Source organism: Psammomys obesus, unplaced genomic scaffold, assembly GCF_907164565.1.
Source record: "Psammomys obesus unplaced genomic scaffold, mPsaObe1.curated_primary_1811, whole genome shotgun sequence".
Classification (NCBI taxonomy): domain Eukaryota; kingdom Metazoa; phylum Chordata; class Mammalia; order Rodentia; family Muridae; genus Psammomys; species Psammomys obesus.
The window spans coordinates 10,081,769-10,100,005 of record NW_026591918.1 but is presented as its reverse complement, the minus strand read 5'-3'; the positions used below and the strand labels follow the sequence as shown (position 1 = coordinate 10,100,005).

At 43.9% G+C, this 18,237-nt stretch overlaps 1 protein-coding gene across 5 annotated transcripts in view; it reads right to left on the bottom strand.

The window, feature by feature from the left end:
- Positions 1 to 18,237, bottom strand: part of Ercc6 (ERCC excision repair 6, chromatin remodeling factor) — a 74,924-nt gene that overhangs the window by 42,377 nt on the left and 14,310 nt on the right. For all 5 annotated transcript variants that reach the window (XR_008720715.1, XM_055612270.1, XM_055612269.1 and 2 more), the window contains 2 exons: positions 17,277 to 18,009; positions 1,969 to 2,097 (listed from right to left, as the gene is read on the bottom strand). Coding sequence is in view for 4 of the 5 variants with exons in the window: in XM_055612270.1 (XP_055468245.1) it covers positions 1,969 to 2,097; positions 17,277 to 18,009 (862 nt within the window). In the remaining variant the exon portion in view is untranslated. The remainder of the gene's footprint in view (positions 1 to 1,968; positions 2,098 to 17,276; positions 18,010 to 18,237) is intronic.

Sequence of the window (18,237 nt, the reverse complement as noted above, 5' to 3'; positions counted from 1 at the left end):
AGCTTCAGGGCGCCTGGCACCCTCTTCTGGCCTCTATGGGCACTATATATACATGGTACACATACATACTTGTAGGCAAAACACCCACACACATAAAATAAAAATAACTTTTTAAAAGCAGAGATTCTATTTGTCATCCTCTTTCTTACAAGAGAAACATGAAATCTAATAACATTTATAAAGTACTTTAAATTATTTTGTATATAAAAAACAGAATACTTTCTAGAAAGCATAAAGACAAATTTAAAATGTTTATAAGCATGTGCTTATATTAATAAGAAAGTTAATAGCCAATATACTGGCTCTTACATACACTTAGTGTAGCAAAGTTTGGTTCTGTTACTGTGAAACTTCTTTGCTAGGAAATCTGACACTTACACAAACCTGTGCATTCAACCTGACTCCTGAGGACATTTACAGATCACTCACTGAACGTGCAGAAGAGGCCTGTCCTTGTTACATCAGCTTAAGGTATAAGTTGGGTATTTCTTTTTGCTAGTACAATACAGATACTATTTTACTTGCTCCTTAATAAACAGTTACTTCAGTGAAAATAAAAAGAGTTGCCAATAAATGCAGTCTTTACCTTTCTATAGTTAATTTCCATTAGGGAGAAACAATAAACAAGCCACTTGCCTTTCTGGGCTATGAACTGACTTCTCTGCAGAAATGAGCAGAAATGTGGATTCTGCCTTCCCATGGTTCTGCCTCTTACTCTAGTCAGGCCACCCAGCCATGTCAGTGCAGGTGGGACTTGGTTTTGCTACATGTTTAATGGGATAAATATCTACTTTTTACTCCCCCGCCCCAAATGCCTCCAATGCAAAGAGCAATTAAAAGTATAACATGAAACTATAATAGGAAGGGGGCAGAATGACAGAGTGCTTGCCTACCATGAGCAAAGCCCCAATCCTATTCCTCCAGCATGATAATCAAATACGTAAGTATCCGTAGGTCTTGATCTCGCCTGACATTTCTCAGCAGTATGGTGCTTGCCAAGTACATACACACCCACCCCACACGATAAATAAACTCTTTGAGAGTAAACACAAAGGGCATGCTATTTTTAAGTAGCTCACTTCCATAAGTTTAGGACACAGCTGACAGCTGACTCCATAAAGGAAATTAAACATCATCATCTCACAGAAGGAAGTTTGCATCCTGCTCTATGAACTGATGATATGGAAAGGAAAGACGGTATCTAATGGTTTAACTTCCTCTACACATCTGAAGAAGCCTTCCTGAAGCATCATATTAAGTATATCCAAGAGTGAGGAGACTGAAAAATGCCCCTTGGAGTTTACATTCATCATCGGAGTCCTGCCAAGCCACACAGACCAAGCATGCATCTATCAGGCAGCTTCCGGTCATCACAGCACTCGGCCGTTTACACACAGAACTTAAGTCGGCTTCCAAGAGCAACTTAATCCTTGCGGTGTTGCCTGTGTCGTATCTTTTGCCATTATGTAGAAAGACATCCCCAGAAAATACTGAGAACACAATCAACAGTTTCTGTTTCTACACAGAAGTAAAAAAAAAAAAAAAAAAAAAAAACACAAAACTCCCCAAGGTTTGATTTTAATACATATAACTCCTCATATTGATGTTAATAAACAAATATTCTGAAATAAATTAATCTACTTTTTAAAATGAGAAGTTTGGTGCCTTAAGAACAAAAGCAAAATTTGATGCCGAGACTTTTAAATGTGTTGCTTTTAGTCTGCTGAGACAAGCCCACGTAGATTCATCAGTGTACAAACACACCCAATGCGCACCTTAGTCAATTTATTATCATCTAATTTTAATGAACAGCATGTGGCTAAAATTTCATTTGACAGTGTCTGGATTTGCAATAAATTGCTGCAAGTACCTTAAGGGCCCACAGGTAACTACTATGTGATTTCTGAATGTTAATTTGTACACAATGGCCTGATGACAAACCGAAAGGACAGAACAAATGGCACATACTTAAAGAGCTTTCTGAACAGAAAACCCGGCACTTTGAAACCTTCATCAAACTCGGCATCACTTTCCTCAGAATCATCTTCAAGCCTCAGGCGTTTCTCTTTGTCCTGCAGCCTCAGTTTATTCCACCTCCTACGGTGAAAGAGAAATCACATTTCCATTATTCTGATTATAAGATAGATTGAAAGAGACAGCTCTAAAGTATGCACTAGAAAGAAATAGGCAAATCAGAATGGCCTTTCAGGCTTCTGCTGCATTCACTACCCAACACTAACCATCTACAAAACCCAACTCTTTCTCCTGCCCCCTCAAGTCAATTCTTACTTGAATTATTACAGCTACTCTAGAAAGATTCCTGTATCTCTCGTTTCATTATCAAAACCACTTACTCCTTTTCTGCATATCCTAAAGGGAAACTTTTCTATCAGCTCCTAAGATACATGACCTTCATCCCAGAACAGACTCAGGAAATTTTCAATATAACCAAGCATTTCCAAAATGGTAATTCAATTCAGATCATATTTTATTTAGAACTGGTATTTCTATGCTGGAAATAATAGCCACAGGATAAAACATACTATTTTAAAAAGAAAACAAATTTTTATCCAAAATCGCTGTATCAGATATTTTTTTCTAATTACTCAAGTGAAGAGGATCAGCAGTGCCATTGTGCTGATAATCATGCTACTGAGAAAGAATGTATTACAGATAAACTTAAATTTAAAGGAAAGATGAACATTTCTATTTCAGAAGCATGATGCCATGTTTGTTTTACAGTGACAAGCTACGAAGGTCCTGAAACACACCACAGCTGTAGAGAGGAGGCAGTCATTTTAACTGATTTTACATTCCCACAACTATGGTGAACTCTGATGTTGTGAGCAAAAAGAAAAGCAATTACCAAAGTAAATAACCTTGGATTCCATTATTTTAAAAAAAAGTATGACTTTGTTAGTATGTATACAACTGACATTCTAAATGTTACAAAATGGTAGAAATAGAAGACAGAGTAACTACTGAGAGATGCCTTGAATTAAAAGCTCACAGGAAGACAACAGCAGCAAACAAAGGCTTTTAACTTCCATTGTCTATGTGAGAGTAGCAGAGAGTGGATAAGGGAAGGCAGAGAAAACATGACGGGAGAGCATGAGCACAGCGCTCGCTGGAGAATCCATCACAAAAGCTGCAGAGGTCACAGGCTGGAGTCATGGGCAGCCAACCATGGGCAGCCAACCCTCCCAGGACGCTGCCAACAGACGGTAAAGCACATCCTTCAAAATTTCAAGTCTTCCAAGCAACTAATCCTTACTCAGTAAGAAAGCACTAGACGGTGAGGTGGAACTGTTCTGCAGCATGGTGGGATCTTAGCAGGAAGAGCAACACAACCCAGAGAAGCGGTGCAAACAGAAGCGGCGCGACTAAGCCCGACCTAGTGGAACAGCCGCCACACACCATGAGGTCTACTGCAGCGCTTCTTTACACAAAATGCCTTCAAAGACCACCTCTTCTTCCCCTTATTACTTGTCTTCCCTGAAACTACCTCCACCCCACGGACCAAGTGAGCTCTCTCGGGGGCGACAACAGCCTCCTGTTCTTCCAATTTTCGTGTCATTTACAAACTTAGCTTAATGTAATGGTGTGCCTCAGTGGTTCCCAACAGGGACAACTCTGCCCCTCATCCATACCCAGAGCAATCTGACATGCCCAGTCATTACAGGTCTCCTGCTGGCCTCCTATAAGGAGAATCTGAAGCTAATAGACATGCTACCACGCATGTTCTCCTCAGGAGCGCAGTGACTATTCTTGCCTTTCACAAAGGTGACGGGGGTTCCATTCTTGGATGAGGACACTACAGATAAGTTTAAGTAAGCTATGGCAGCAGACTCAGGACAGCTCAATCCTCCAGTAAAAATGTTGCCTAGCCTCACATATCAGTAATGCCAAGAAAGTGGTGGAACTGCAGGAACTGTCCAAAGAACATGCTGGAAAGGAATAGGTATTCTCCTGATGCACATATCTAAATGTGCTGCAGTTTCAGGTAATGAAATAATAATCCTTGGTACCCAAACTCTGAGCACCAGAACTAGGCATCAAAATATCTACAAAGTAAGATGCCTCTACTTAGCAAACTGTGACACTCTGAGAATCACAAATGCTATCACCGGCACTTAAAGAGACTTTAGTTGGTATTTTCTTCAATAATTTTGCACAGTGGGAAATGGGTATCCTAGAAGGTACTGCCTTGAGCAGTTTGGCACAACAGATGAACAAGGGCTTTTCCACTTTACACAGTACGTTTCACTCACAGACGACAGCTTTTTCCTTACACTCTACCACTCAGTGTTTGCGGCTGTTAAACTTCCCACCACATCATCCCACACTGACAAGATTGCATCTTCTCCTCTTGTCTTCCTCTCTCTGTCCTAAAATATATGGGCATCATGTTGCCACAGAACCCAGCACCTAGGAAACCACATAAGCCACTGCAGAAATGATTACATCCTAGAGCTTTCCGCTGCATAAAGAAAGATGAAAGCGTTTAATGTTCATTCAGTTTGGCCAAAGAACGAGCAAAGGTGGTGGGGCTAAATCGCTATGGTCAACAAGCACCTGAACCACTGTGAAGACAAATCACCCCAGAAGAATCTAAAGGACACAAAATATGACCTCATGCACATATGGCTGGGGCTATCGACAGCAATACTTCCTTGTGTGGATTGGGGCTCACCATCTAAGAAGTGCCCCAGAAAGACATGGCATGCCCAGGAAAGCTAGGAGAGCTGAAACCACCCAAATACAGGAAGAGAGATAGAGCACGGTGACAGGGTGCTTGTCTGACATGGGGGTGGGGTTGCGGCTTCCACATCAGTTCTTCATGAAAAAGAAAAAGCAGCAAAGCAGAGACAGTGGTGTCTCCACCCGAGCTGCTGCCAAGAGTCTTTCTCTGTTGCTGGTGGCGTATCCATGGAGGTGTAGAAACATGTGTACTGTGGTATGTATGTGAAGGTCAGACAACAACCTCCACTAGGAGGGGGTTCCCTCCTTCCATCTTTTGGTGGGTTCCAGCATCAAACACAGAAGTCAGGCTGCCACAAGGATTTTTCCCTCCTGAGCCATCCCACCAGCCTAAGCATCTTCTTAAGGGTGCCCTTTTTAGCACGGCCTCTGGAATCCAGCTTGTCCTGCAGCCTAGCAGGCTGAGCAATCTGTCCGGCAGGCACATGTGAAGGGGCTAACTGTGCTATGACTATCCTGCACACGAAGGGACAGAAGCCCAGGCCCCCATACAGCCTGCAGAGAGACTGGCTAAAAGCAAACCCTGCTGCATTTATCAGCTGTGTTAGTCACCTTTCTATCACTATGTTAAAAATATCTGAGAAAGTCAACCTAAAAGAGGGAGGCTTATTTTGACTCATGACTTCAGAGTTTAACATGGTCACCCGTTTCTGGAAAAGGCAAAGTGGCATGGAGCATGAGGCGGGGCGAAACTGCTCATCTCAGGATGGAGGGATCCAGGAAGCAGAGAAGAGACAGGAAGGAACCAGAGCAAGGCAGGGCTTATACTCTTTACTCTCTTCAACTCGGTCCCACCTCCTAGGTTTCTGTCAATAACCTCTCAGTAACCCACCAAAACATGAGCAGCCGTGGATTTGGATTAATGCATGAGTGAGGTCATAGCCATTTCCCCCAAGCCCCACCTCTGAACACTGCTTTAGGGCATCAAGCTTCTAAATACATGATGAAGAAGAAGGAGAAGGAGAAGGAAGAGAAGAAAAAGGAGACGGAGAAGGAGGAGAATGTTCTCTCTGGAGAGCATTCCAAATCCAAACATGGATCTGCACCTTTACCCTCAGCAGGAAAATTGACCTTGTAACCAAATGTCCACAAAGAGCCTTGGTAAGAACAGTGATGCCTGCTTCATTGGGCTATATGAAGGACTGACTGAGGTGTCACAGGCAAAGAAGTGCACACAAGAGCGAGAATTTAAGTGCTTCTCTCAGACAGAACTGTATATAATCGCTTACCTTGGCTTGTTGAAATTGCCACCCTCACCCTGTAAGAGGAACTACCACTAGTTTAATGAAAGGACACGTAGGCAATATGCATTCCCACACAGTCTATGTTCAGTAATGTGATGGCCCTCAAAGGTTTCACAGAGCTTCTAGAAGGAATGTATGCCAGCAAAAACTACAACAGTTGATCAATGGCTGCACGGCGAATTATTATCAATTATGTGACCAAACCAGGACACCTGCCCTTCAGAGGATACCTGCTGGATAGCTAAATTAATTTTTTTTTTTTTTTTTTTTTTTTTGCCATGGACTAGGAATGTAGCTCAGTGGCAGAGCACATTCTTAGAATGTACAAGGCTCTGGATTCAACCTCCAGCACCAAAGACAGAAAACAAAAATTTGACCATAAATGTGTATAGTGTCTGAATTACAGCTGGCTTTTATGACAGTAACAAAAGGCACATGCAGAATTACTAAAAATTGGCTGGGGGCAGTAAATAATCTACCATTTACGTTTTTCAGAAAAGCATAACTTTTTCATGTTCTCCATCCTCTCATTTAAAAAAATCCACACATGTAATAGTCACAGCTGCAGCCACATAAAGTGAAAGTGCCCGGTGTTCCCTGGCAGAGTTTCTAACGCCTCACACAACTGCCGTGCTCAGCCCACTGCCGACTCCGCTGGCAGCGCTTAGAGGGGAAGCCAGTGATGAGCAGGCACGGAAAACTCTCCTCGGCTTCCCTGCAAGCCTGGCCGAGGCTCTGCGGCCGGGGGCTGACGTTGCAATAATGTCTGTCAGAAGCCGCCCAGACCCAGGATAATCAGCTGAACGACACCAAGGCCCACGGAGGCTACTGGGGTGCTTTGTCAATGGAACCCAAAAAACATACCTGAAAAGCTACGGGCCACCATTTACTGTTAGTCTGTTTTATAATTTCTAACATTCTAAAGAGAAGCAGATTACATAAATAGAAAAACACAGCTGGGGGCATCGACTGTGCCTTGTATGTGGCCTTGATTCTCTTCAACTGCATATCCATTCCCCAGCCTCTACCCTCCAACTTGCACATCTTCACGCCTGGCAGACCCTTCAGATACCATGCTCCTTTCTATAACACCCTCGGCACAACCAAGGGTCAGGTCTCATCCACAGTGCCCATACAGTGTCAGCATATAGTAAGAGTCGTACCTGTCTCCCAATCAAGTGGGAGACATTGGAGGCCAGACAACTGGCATGATGCCCTAGAGCTCACAGCTCAGCTCAATAAATGCTGAGCAATGACCGACGTTCAGAACTGAGCTTGGGATAAGGAAGACAGATGCATAGAAGCACCGTTTGAAAATGACCTAAGTGGGTCATCCAGAAATGTTTCTAGAAATGTCCTGTTCTGCCTCATCGAGAGATCCCCTTGCCTACCACTCACCTGACCCTCAGGCCCTGTACCTACTGATAAGCATGATGACAGTCTGGGATGAAGAATGACCCAGGGAAGAGGGTAGCTAGCTACAATGCCAGAGAAATTCTTAACTTAGAATCTTAGAATACTAATAATTTTCAAAAAGGTAAAGGAGTTCGGGGCCAGCCTGGTCTACAGAATGAATTCCAGGTAGCCAGGACTGTTACACAGAGAAACCCTATCTTGAAAAACCAAAATAAATGACAAAGAGAATAAGATAAAACTAGAAAGAGGTAAAGAGAAGCTCATTACTTTGAACAATTTAAAACAAAATTTCCTTATTTTCAAATCTGAGCTTCCATTTTTGGATTCCCCAAAGCATCCACTTAGTAACAGACAAACCAGTTTCTGTATCCCAGCTAGTAAGAAGAATCAGAGGCTCCAATTTTGGCTCCATGCTTGCCCGGTATCAACTGAAAAGGATGGGCAAATATCCCACAACCTAGAAAAGACTTCTTTTGGGACAGGAATGGAGTGGCTAATTTTCACCTCTATTTATATCACTAGGAAGGGAACTCATCCTCATGGCTCCTTTATGCTATCCTTGCAACTGCTGCAGCTGCAAGCAAACTGAACAAGGTGAGCACCCCATTCTCTTGGAGTGGTCCTGCTTCCTGTAAGCCCTGTCAGACTCCAGCGGGGGCCACTAGAGCAGACCTCAGAGGAACACTGACAAGAGGAAACCAGATGCAGACATGAGGCCTTTAACAGGGAAGGGGAGGCCTGTGCTCCAGAAAAATGTCACTCCCCATGGCTGCATCTATGTCCTTGACCCTACAAAGAGCCAAACAGTGGTCTGCTACAAAGACTAGATGAGTTAGGAGATGTACAACATATTAAAGAAACTTTATACACATTAAGTGGCGTTGGATAATTCTAGTATGTAATCTTTACAAAAAGTGTAAAATCAAGGTCTGGAGAGATGGCTCAGCAGTTAAAAGCACTTGTCCATCTTGCAGGGGATCTGAGTTCAGTTCCCAGAACTCACATGGTGGTTCACACTCTTCTGCAATGTAGTTCCGGCGGATGGTACCCTCTTCTGACCTCCAGGGACACCAGGAACATATGTAGTGCACATATATTTATTCAGCAAAAAAAGCCTCTCAGATACATAAAACAAACCTTTTTAAGTTTTTCATTTAATTGTTAAGCTTGTATTTATCTTTAATTTAATTTTATGTGCATGGGTGTTTTGCCTACTGTCTATACCACTTGACACCTCATGCCAACAGAGGCCAGAAGACGGTGTTGACCCTCCTAGAACTGGAGTTCTACACAACTTGCACAGCCCCCTGCAGATGCTAGGAACTGAGTCTAGGTCCTCTGGAAGATCAACAATTGCTCTTCTGCTAGGCCATCTCTCCAGCCCCCGCCCCCCCTTTTGTTTTCCACATGGGAGGTTTATTAAGGAAAGGGGGAAGGGGTCAAAGAGACCGTCTCTGGGCAGGGCAGAGAAGACAGGGGGAGAGTTCCAGCTCATTTTTAATAATGGAAAATCAAGCAATATTAGTTAACCGTGGCTTAAACATGAATAACAAACATCCAAAGCAACTACTACAGCTGGGATTATAGCACAGGTCCATAGACCCAGCACTTAGGAGGCAGAACAGGAAGATCAGGAGCTCAAGGTAGCCTCAAATACATAGTTCGAGGCCAGTCTGGTATACATGAGATGGTCTCAAAAAAGAAAAGAAAAAAAACTTTTTTAAATAAGTAAACCAACAAAAATTATGCAATGCAAGCTTGGGCCAGTGGGACTTAAACATCAAACACACACTCACGCACGCACACACACACACACACCAGTGGTCTGGAAATAAAGCCACAGAAGACCACAGAAGAGCCTCAAGGGAGGATCCCTTAGAGCAGCGCTGTGGGGACTCACGGTAACCTTGACCTACCTGGGCAGGGGCCTAGTGCCCCCTAGTGTAGGCAAAGGAGAAACAACTACTGATCATGGTGCTCACATTCATAATCAAATTAACAAAAAGGTACGAGAGATACAGAAAAATCCTAAGAACAATGAAATTTTGTGACAGGTGGTATTTTCCCACACATATCGGCACCAACTGTTAGGCTACTTTTTACTCAAGATGGGTCGTCTCATGTGTACATTGTTAGGTCTTCACGGCTCTTCAAGAAACCTCTTCTCAAGGCTCTTACTAGTTGGACAGAATCTTTGCCCTCAGTTCCTGCGTGTGGCATGAGAACTCAGCAACAGCCAACAGTTACGAGCTCCCACTTAGAGTCCTGTCTGCTGTGGTGCTGTCACTCGTGGGCAGGCCACCACTCCAATTCCTGTTGTGCAGATGAAATGCGATCTCACGGCTGCCAGCTGCCAGTCTGACGCTTTGACTTCCACCTGAGAGGTGAGAGCCTGGACAAGCTTTCTGTTGGTAGTGGTAGGGTGGCTGGGTTTTTCCCCGGGGTTGGGGGTGGCATGGAACACTCTCAGGAGTTGGCTCTCTACTCCCACCTTAGTGAAGACTGGCTTACGGCTCTCTGCCGCCGAGCAGGCAGCGTACCCCATGCTGTCCAGCCCGGGGGCTTCCAGGAGCGTCTCCCGTCTCCACCTCCCGCTTCACTGAACAGAAGCATGCAGCATTACGCTCAGCTTCTCACTTCTCAGGTGATGTGGTTTGTGTAAGAGCTTTTACCACACAGCCTTCTCCCAGGCCACCAAACAAATTTTGAGATTACGCCAAGGTCTGTCACTGCTGGTCGGTGACAGAGACTACATTTTATAGATGTAAAATACTTCCATATTTAAAAATATTTCTATAGTTTTAAATTTAGAGTCAGAAGACAATGAGTAATAATGACTGAGGTTACTGGTGTTCGCTGTATTCCAAGCACTAACCTAGCAGCTCACATTTCCTAAGTCCCTTAATCTAACCGGATAGACATTTTCCTTTTTCCCCAGAGAGAGACAAGCTGAGGAAAATGCACACTAGCGACAGTGGGAGAACACCAGGCCAGTCAGACAGGCTCCCCTGTCTACCCTTCTTGGTTACACAACAGTCTATCTCTATGGGTGTCTCACAAACTTCCAGAGTCAGTGACGGCTGAAGTTTGTAATGGGAGTAGGCCGATTCTCACACCTTCAACTTCTGTCCTAACATCAGCAGTGCGCAGCAGTAACATCAGACAGTGAGATGGACAGACCTTGGGCCTGGTTAGTTTCTGTGTGCGAATTTCTTACAACATTTTATCAAAAAGTTTGTTATATATATATTGTAAGAAATTATATATATATATATATACACATATATATATATATATATATATATAATATTAAAAAATCAACAATGCTATGGATTTCATCTGTGCAGGAGCACAGGGAAAGTCACAGCTGGACGTTACCCGACACCTACAGACTCTTCCAAGTAACCAGAAAAGCTGCTTGGCAGTTCTGACTACAGATGATCTGAGCTGAATCATCCCATGAGACACACTTAACACCAGACAAATCGATGGACAGAACTGCCCACACCAACCGACTAACAGGACAAAGTATGCCTGTTAACGGGAATTGGCAAACATGAGGAGTCTCGGGTTGTGCAGTCACGACATGAGCACGCTCCTCCCAAGCTCCACTGTCTCCACTAGCTGGTGTCTACTGTTTCTACACTGCAAAGATCACTGGGCCAGGCACAATTCAGACTGGAAGGGCAACAACACATACTACACAGTCAAATCACTGTTAATACAGCGAAATTTCAAACTCAAGATCATTCTCCACTCATTGCAATGTCCATGAAGGAGACTCTACAATGGCAGCCCGGTGAGTACAACCTGATTTTAAAAGTGTGCTCGGACACCAAACTGGGTACTTAACACCTTCTGCATTTGTGTGCTGCAGCAGGTTTTCTATTTCAGACAGCTAGGAGTCCCTCGCAGATTAGTCTCATTGGCTAAATTGAGATACTCAGGGTTTTACTTTTCTATCTCCCTTTTTATGGTCTATCTGGGTGAACTTAATTGGCACATCTGAGCAGATGAAACACCCTCAGTTAGGAGTCCAGATCTCACAGAGTAAATTAAGACTGATGCAGACAATTACGCCCTGAGCTGAGAATAAAAGGTGCACAGAGCAGGAGACAGAATTAGTCTTCATTGTGTCTTGGTTTTGTCATTTTAAAGCCAGCACACTCTCTAAAAATACATGCGGCGGGGCAACTTTCTTTTCTCTTTAAAATCTAGATTCCTAAAAAGAAAGTAAATAAGAATGGTTTATTTCCTTGACAAAGAATTGAGCTCCTCAAAACATGTTAAAAACAATCTTCAAAGTGTTATATTTAGGTTTCTAGACCAAGTCTGGATTAAATGTTAATCTTAAATTTTCAAAAATGAAATTATTAGGGCTTTTATAAAGGAACAAATAAATCTATGTGGCTTTTTCTTAAGTGTGTACAGCTTAAAACTGCTGAAAGTCTGCCCTATCCAAGCAAGGATCCATTTAGGAAACAGAAACAATCCAGCACAAAAAGGATGCTGGCGAAACGAGGAGAGGCTCCACAGCGCCCAGGCCGGAGCGCAGGCCTTCTGAGAGCACTGTCTTCAGCAGGAGCTGGACCCCAGAAGGGTGGACGGACACTGCGCTCCTCCCGGTGACTAGAGGATCCACCTTGGAGACTGTTGTGAGGCCTGAGCAGCAGACCCAGCAGCTGCTGGATTACTCACCGCCTTCCGCTTCCCAAGGCTCTTCCAGGCACACAAACTCAGCTCTCAGGCTCCTGCCTCCCAGGGCTGTGCACCGCAGTTACTCAGACCGTTATCAGATGCAATCTTTTCTCAAACCATAGAGGACTCTGACTTTCGAAATAAGACTCTTTAACGCTCGTCCTAGCTTGCTTGAACCCTTTCAGGATCTGACCCTTGGCAGCACAAGGGATGACCTGTTTCTCCTCAGAGACGGCCATGTGCACAGTCAAATCGCCATACTACGATCCAACTCAGCCAGATCTGGGAAGCCTGGTCAATGCTCCAGGGGAGGGGAGGGAAGAGAGCATTAGCTTCCCAAAAGACTACACCTGAGACAACTAGAAGGCACGCTGTAATATTCACACAATGAATTGAGCCTTTATCAGCAATTTCAACTCCAGTTTATTCAAATAAAATTTAAAAAATAGGGCACAAAAAGATAAAAATTTAAAATTAAAAGAATGTACTAAAATGAGTTAAATCTGTATTTCTGAACCCTAGTCTCATACTTGATTCCAAAAATATGCCATCTCTGTTAACCTTCTAAGGTTAGAACCATTTCTTTTGCCAATAGTGATCAAAGTTTAGGACGCTATCTCTCTAAACCCTCTCCAACTCCCAGACTCCAGGTTTCTGTTTGTTTTCTCAGCATGGAAGAGGCAGCTGTGTGCTGCTTCTTGGCACCACCTTGTGGTCACACATGGACACTGTCCTTTCCAGCAACCCACCAAAGGAAGGAAACATTTCTAACAGTTCCCAGCTTCAAGCCTCAGCTCTGGTTCTGAGCAAGTTGATTATAGCATATTTGTGAGGGCCACCATAACTGTACAAGGCAAAAACAGGTATGCACAAACTCAAAGTTAGGGATAGTGAAGGTGTGTAAAGATATTCCCACCTTAATATGGCTACACACACACACACACACACAATTAAAAACAAGTGGAGGAAGATGGAAAGTCTGTAAGCTAAGCACAAAGATCAACTGCAACCAACTTCACTCAAAACAGTGGTTTCTTTCCTCTCCTGTGTCTAAGTGGGTGAAGATTATCTCAAAAGCAATGCCATACTGATTTAGGATTGACTAGAAAAAGCACTGCACCTCACACCCCAACGCCCATAACAATTTTTTCTGATTGCCTAAAAGGCAGAGATTCTCCTCTACCCAGGGCCCTCTTTTACATAAGGACAATTATCAAGGTATACTAGGAAATATTTCAGAGAAACCAAATTGGCCAAAAGTCACGGTCTCAGAAGGGAAACAGTAATCAACATACACATCTTGGCAGTTTGCAACTCAGAGAGTGCCGTGGCATGCCCGGACAAGTTTTTGGGTGGAATTTCCATGCTAGACCTGCACAGCATTCCTGGGGCCAAGGACCATCTTTGTGCTGCTAAGTTCTCTCCAGTGCCTGCTCCGTACTAAGGATGTATAGGCAGTTCACTCAGCAACTTAAACCACGGGCAGGAACAGAAGTGAAGCTTTTGGGTTTGAATTAAAGCTAAATGATACGTTTTAACATCCTCCTGCCAACAGAAACCACAGAAAGTCTTTGGGAATGAGCTTAAGTTAACCTTTGCCTCTCAGCCTGATCTGAGCAGTGATGACTGCTGCTGGGGAAGGAGGCCAGAGCCAAGGACATCTTTGTTTTATCATCTCAAGCAAATAGCTGGTAGAAACACAGTGGATGTCCCCTGTACCACCCCCTGGAGCCAGGTTGGACATCACTGAGGGACTCTGGTATTCCTTCCCGAAAGGCCTGGTTCTCCCCGAAAACAGACAGTGGAGCTGACAGGTCCAGGTGATGCTCAGTTTCTGTTAATGTGGACGGCTTGGACGCCACGCCTCTCAACGGTTCACTGCCGTCATACTCATCTCTAAGGCAGCACAAATCAGACCCCCAAGAATTGGTGGCCTCCAAGGCTCAAAGAGACAGAGCAGAAAAAATAATTACAGGGACAAAGGAAGGGAAAGTAACCCCGAGGCCTAGGAGCTCAGCTGTCTTTCCTGCTAGCTCACAGCCAAGAAACTTCAACACTCTGACAAAACTAAGAGTACCTACAGAGAAAACGCTAGGTTTCCTAAACGTGCTAACGGGATACTAAAAACAACAAATAAGCCCTGCTTGTTCAAGCCCATAATGTTTGTAACCTTGATGTACCTGTATCAGCACTCCTCCCTTATCCTTACACAAGACAGCGCACTTCATAAGACCTCTGTGCACCTTCATTTACAAATGGAAATTCTTTACAGTAAATAAGTAAACCAATTCACGTATTTTTACTTAATTTTTAAGCTGCTTAATCTTTAATCCTTACAAATTATATCTTTTGAGCAATGTAATTTAAAAAGCCACAAAATCACATTAAAACTGTTAAGACATCTAAGTGCTCTCTACTAAGAAGCCCAAAGCCATGTCTTGGGTACGTATCTCCTTGCTAAATATCCCTATCCACCATGCTGAAACCTGAAGTGCGTACTGTCCCTTATCTTCACTCTAAACATGCTAACTTTGCTTCACTGACTTGTCCTCACATATTCTGGGGTGTAATCCAGGGTCTGGCTTACCTAAGTGAGATCCCTGAGGGATGGCAATGCTGGACTGCATCTTTTTGTCACTGTCATGAATGGTTCCTTTTCAGGGACATACCTAGGTCAGCAGCAAATTGACCAGGTAGCACGAGGACCATGCTAACACATATGAGCTACTTAATAGGCAAGGCTTGCACAGGAATGAACTTCCTCCAGAGTCTCCTTCCCCCCTCGTCTGCGTTCACTGCTCCCTTCATACTATAAGGTTCTATACCTGTTCCTGTCCACTAACAAACAGCCTATAGACTTCTAACAAAAACCCTCAGTGCCAGCCCCAGGATGTAGACATGCACTGGCATGTGGAGGCACAAACCAAGCAAAAGAGCTGACCTTGAACCACAACTGGGAAATGAGTACACATCACCCAGGCAGCACGTGCCAGGCACAGGGGCACCGACTTGACCACCATGCTGGGAAAGTTACTATTCTGTCCTAGTGATCAGCCTTGACTAGGCAAGTAAACCTGTGTCTTGCCAGAACTCAGATAATTAAAAGCATGGGGTATGTTATCAGTTCCAGAAATTCTGTTTAGCTTGGACATTTCTCAAGCATCAGCATTATGTTAGGAAAGCCAGTCCTATGTGTGTACCTCCAGCAGGCATAGCTTCTACTTAGGGATATTCAGATCTGACAGTTCCTGGGTCTCACTGGAGGATCTGAGTATATGAAAGGAGTGGGAAACACACAGAAAGGGGCAGTTTACAAGTGGTTAGAACATCCTAGACTGACCTGAGAGCTTGGGGCTAGTCGGAGAAAGGATTGTGACTGCTCTTGTCCAGTTCTAGAAAAGGTATGCTTAAACTTTAACCAATTAAAAAAAAAAGTTTTCTACATTGGAAACTACAGATTTATTCTGACCATTCTAATCAGTCTATGATCAGCAACACTGAAGGTCTTTCAATCCAATGACTACCACTACAGCTTAATCTGTCTACAAAGAGCTGCAAGACATAACAGAATGTGATGACTGGCAAATTTCAAACATTAATATGCTTCTCAATCCTTACCATTCTATTTTAACATCCCCCAATCAAAAGAGCACCAAAGGAGATGTAATATAAACATTTCAATGTGTATATCTACCGCTTAACAGCCTTAATAACTAGCTATAAAATTTTAAGAGCTATCGTATTTTGGTGGCAATTAAGAATTATTGATATTTCTGAAATTCATTTGAGATTTTACTGTAACTTTAGCAAAAAATGGATTGTGATATGGCTTTGGAAATAATAAATTGTTTTACAATCTTAACATTATTAAAAAAAAACTTACTGCCATGAAATTAAACTATACCCATATTTAAAATTCAATCAAAATAAATTGCTATGTTTAAAATACATTTAATATTGACCCAGTTTAATGAGAAGACTACATATTGCTTCATTTATAATCAATATGTTATGATTAACATTTTTATTAATTTTCCACAGTAAAGACTGACACTACTCACTCTTTAAGATTATTGAGCAGTATTCCTCAAACGTTACAGCTACTGGGTGTGCAGACTAATGTTGCAGTGGGAAATGACAAAGAGCCGCCCCTTCCTATCAATGGAGTTGCTTCTGGAATGCAGTGTCACTGGGCCTCGAGTTACTTTAAGAACCTCTGAAAAGGCTGTGCAGTGTATGTGAAGCGTGGACTAGGTTACCTCGGTTCTGAAGTAAAGAAAATCAATAGGTCAACTTTTCCAGGAAGGCCCTGAGAAATCCACCTGAAACACTATCAATTAGCTTTCCCCTCATTGAGAAATAAAAGCACTGTGGAAGATAGGCCAGAGCCATCCCAATAGTAAATATTTCACAAGTACCATGGTTCCTTTTCTCCTCTGACTTTAGCAGAATCCCTACTGAGCTCAGATAAAAGCCCTGGGCCTACAGCGTGCGAGGCGCCTTCCCAGCTCACAGAAACTACCCAGCGACGGTGACTGGAACCCCACACGGACGCTCACCTCCACTTATCTCACATCAAGTGCTGACAAAGTCCTCAAGGAAAAAGCCAACTCAGCCTCAGCAACGGCAAATGGCAGCGAGGGGGACGTGGGCTGTGCACACAGTGTATCGTCAGCATTGTGGTGGTCTATTATCCTGTAGACAACTATTTTCTCAAAATCAAGGGAGCAGGGAAAGAGCACTTTCTCTCATACACCAAAACACAAGCTTCACCTAATTTTCTGAAAGAAATTTCTCTAAAGTGAATATCCTACTTCATAAGAAAAAATCCAAGGCACAGCACCACCTTCTCCTTCCCCAACAACTGCAGGATGACAACTCTGGGTCAAGACCACCCAGCTCATGTCAGTCCTCTCAGCTCTTGCCCATCCCTCCCCTTGGCTCCTCATCCCAGACTTGCCTCTGAATTAGTTAGTATAAAGGCTCTGAAGTCTTTGGGCCAGCTCCACTAAGGAGTCCATGTCCAGATTCTTGTGGGCTAAGGCAGCGAGGCCAGCGCCTGCACACCGGGGTCTAGTACAAGGCGGACTTAGAATGCTAAGATCTTTAAAAGCGGCCTCCTCACATCCAGGGAGCAGCACGTGCCCACACACTGACCTTAACCGCTGCTTATAAGAATCCTCATCTCCGTCGTCTCGACACCTTGCTACCTTGCGACCTCCTCCTCTTCCTTCCATAGCTTCATCTTCCTCCCCAGAACTTGGGAAAAAGTCATCATCAACCTCCTGCACTGGGACTTTCTTCTGGTATTTCCGGCCCTTCCGAAGAGGCTTCAATTCATAGCTGATGTCATCGGAAGACAGGCTGGCTACCCCTTCTTCCTCCTCCTGTTGCTCTTCCTCCTCCTCCCCTTCGGTGGAAAAGGACCCAGACTCCTCACCCTCAGTGTCTCCCTCTGCCTCTGGCCTCACCTCAGGCTCCCGAGGTTTCTTCCCCCTTGGCAATCCCACTTTCCCCTGGAACTGCAGCGCCCTCTTCTGGAGCTTCCTGATGTGCTTCTTCAAGCGCTTATCTGCCTGAGAGAGGACCTGGCCTCTTGGTTTTGGCTTACTTTCACTTGGTCCTGGGCTTGACTCCGATTTGGCCACGGCTTTTTTAGCTGCTCTTTTGTTAGCAGCTTGTTTCTTCCTTTCAAACGACAGTTGTGCTTGGTCTGCCAAATATTTTTCAAAGCCTGATACTTCATTGAGCATTATTTTTCTCGGCTTTTTCTCCTGTTTCTGGGGGGTTGGGGTACCAAATGGTGTCATCTGGCCAGTGCGGATAAGCTCTTCCCAGGCGGTCTCCTGGGCAGGCATGAGCATACTGCCAAGACATGACGGCCCTGGCTCTGAAAGGAAACAGTGAAGACTGGAGTCAAAACCCTCAGCAGCACACAGGACACAATCCCTTACTCGCAGACAGTGAGAACTTCCAATAATTCACAGAACAAATCAGTGGACTGCAGCACAAAGTTTATTGTGACGTCTACAACCCATGGGTTATATATTCCTGTCTTGAAAGGTGATTTTTCAGTGGCCCCAAACATGATACCACGTGACTGTGGTACACTACGCCA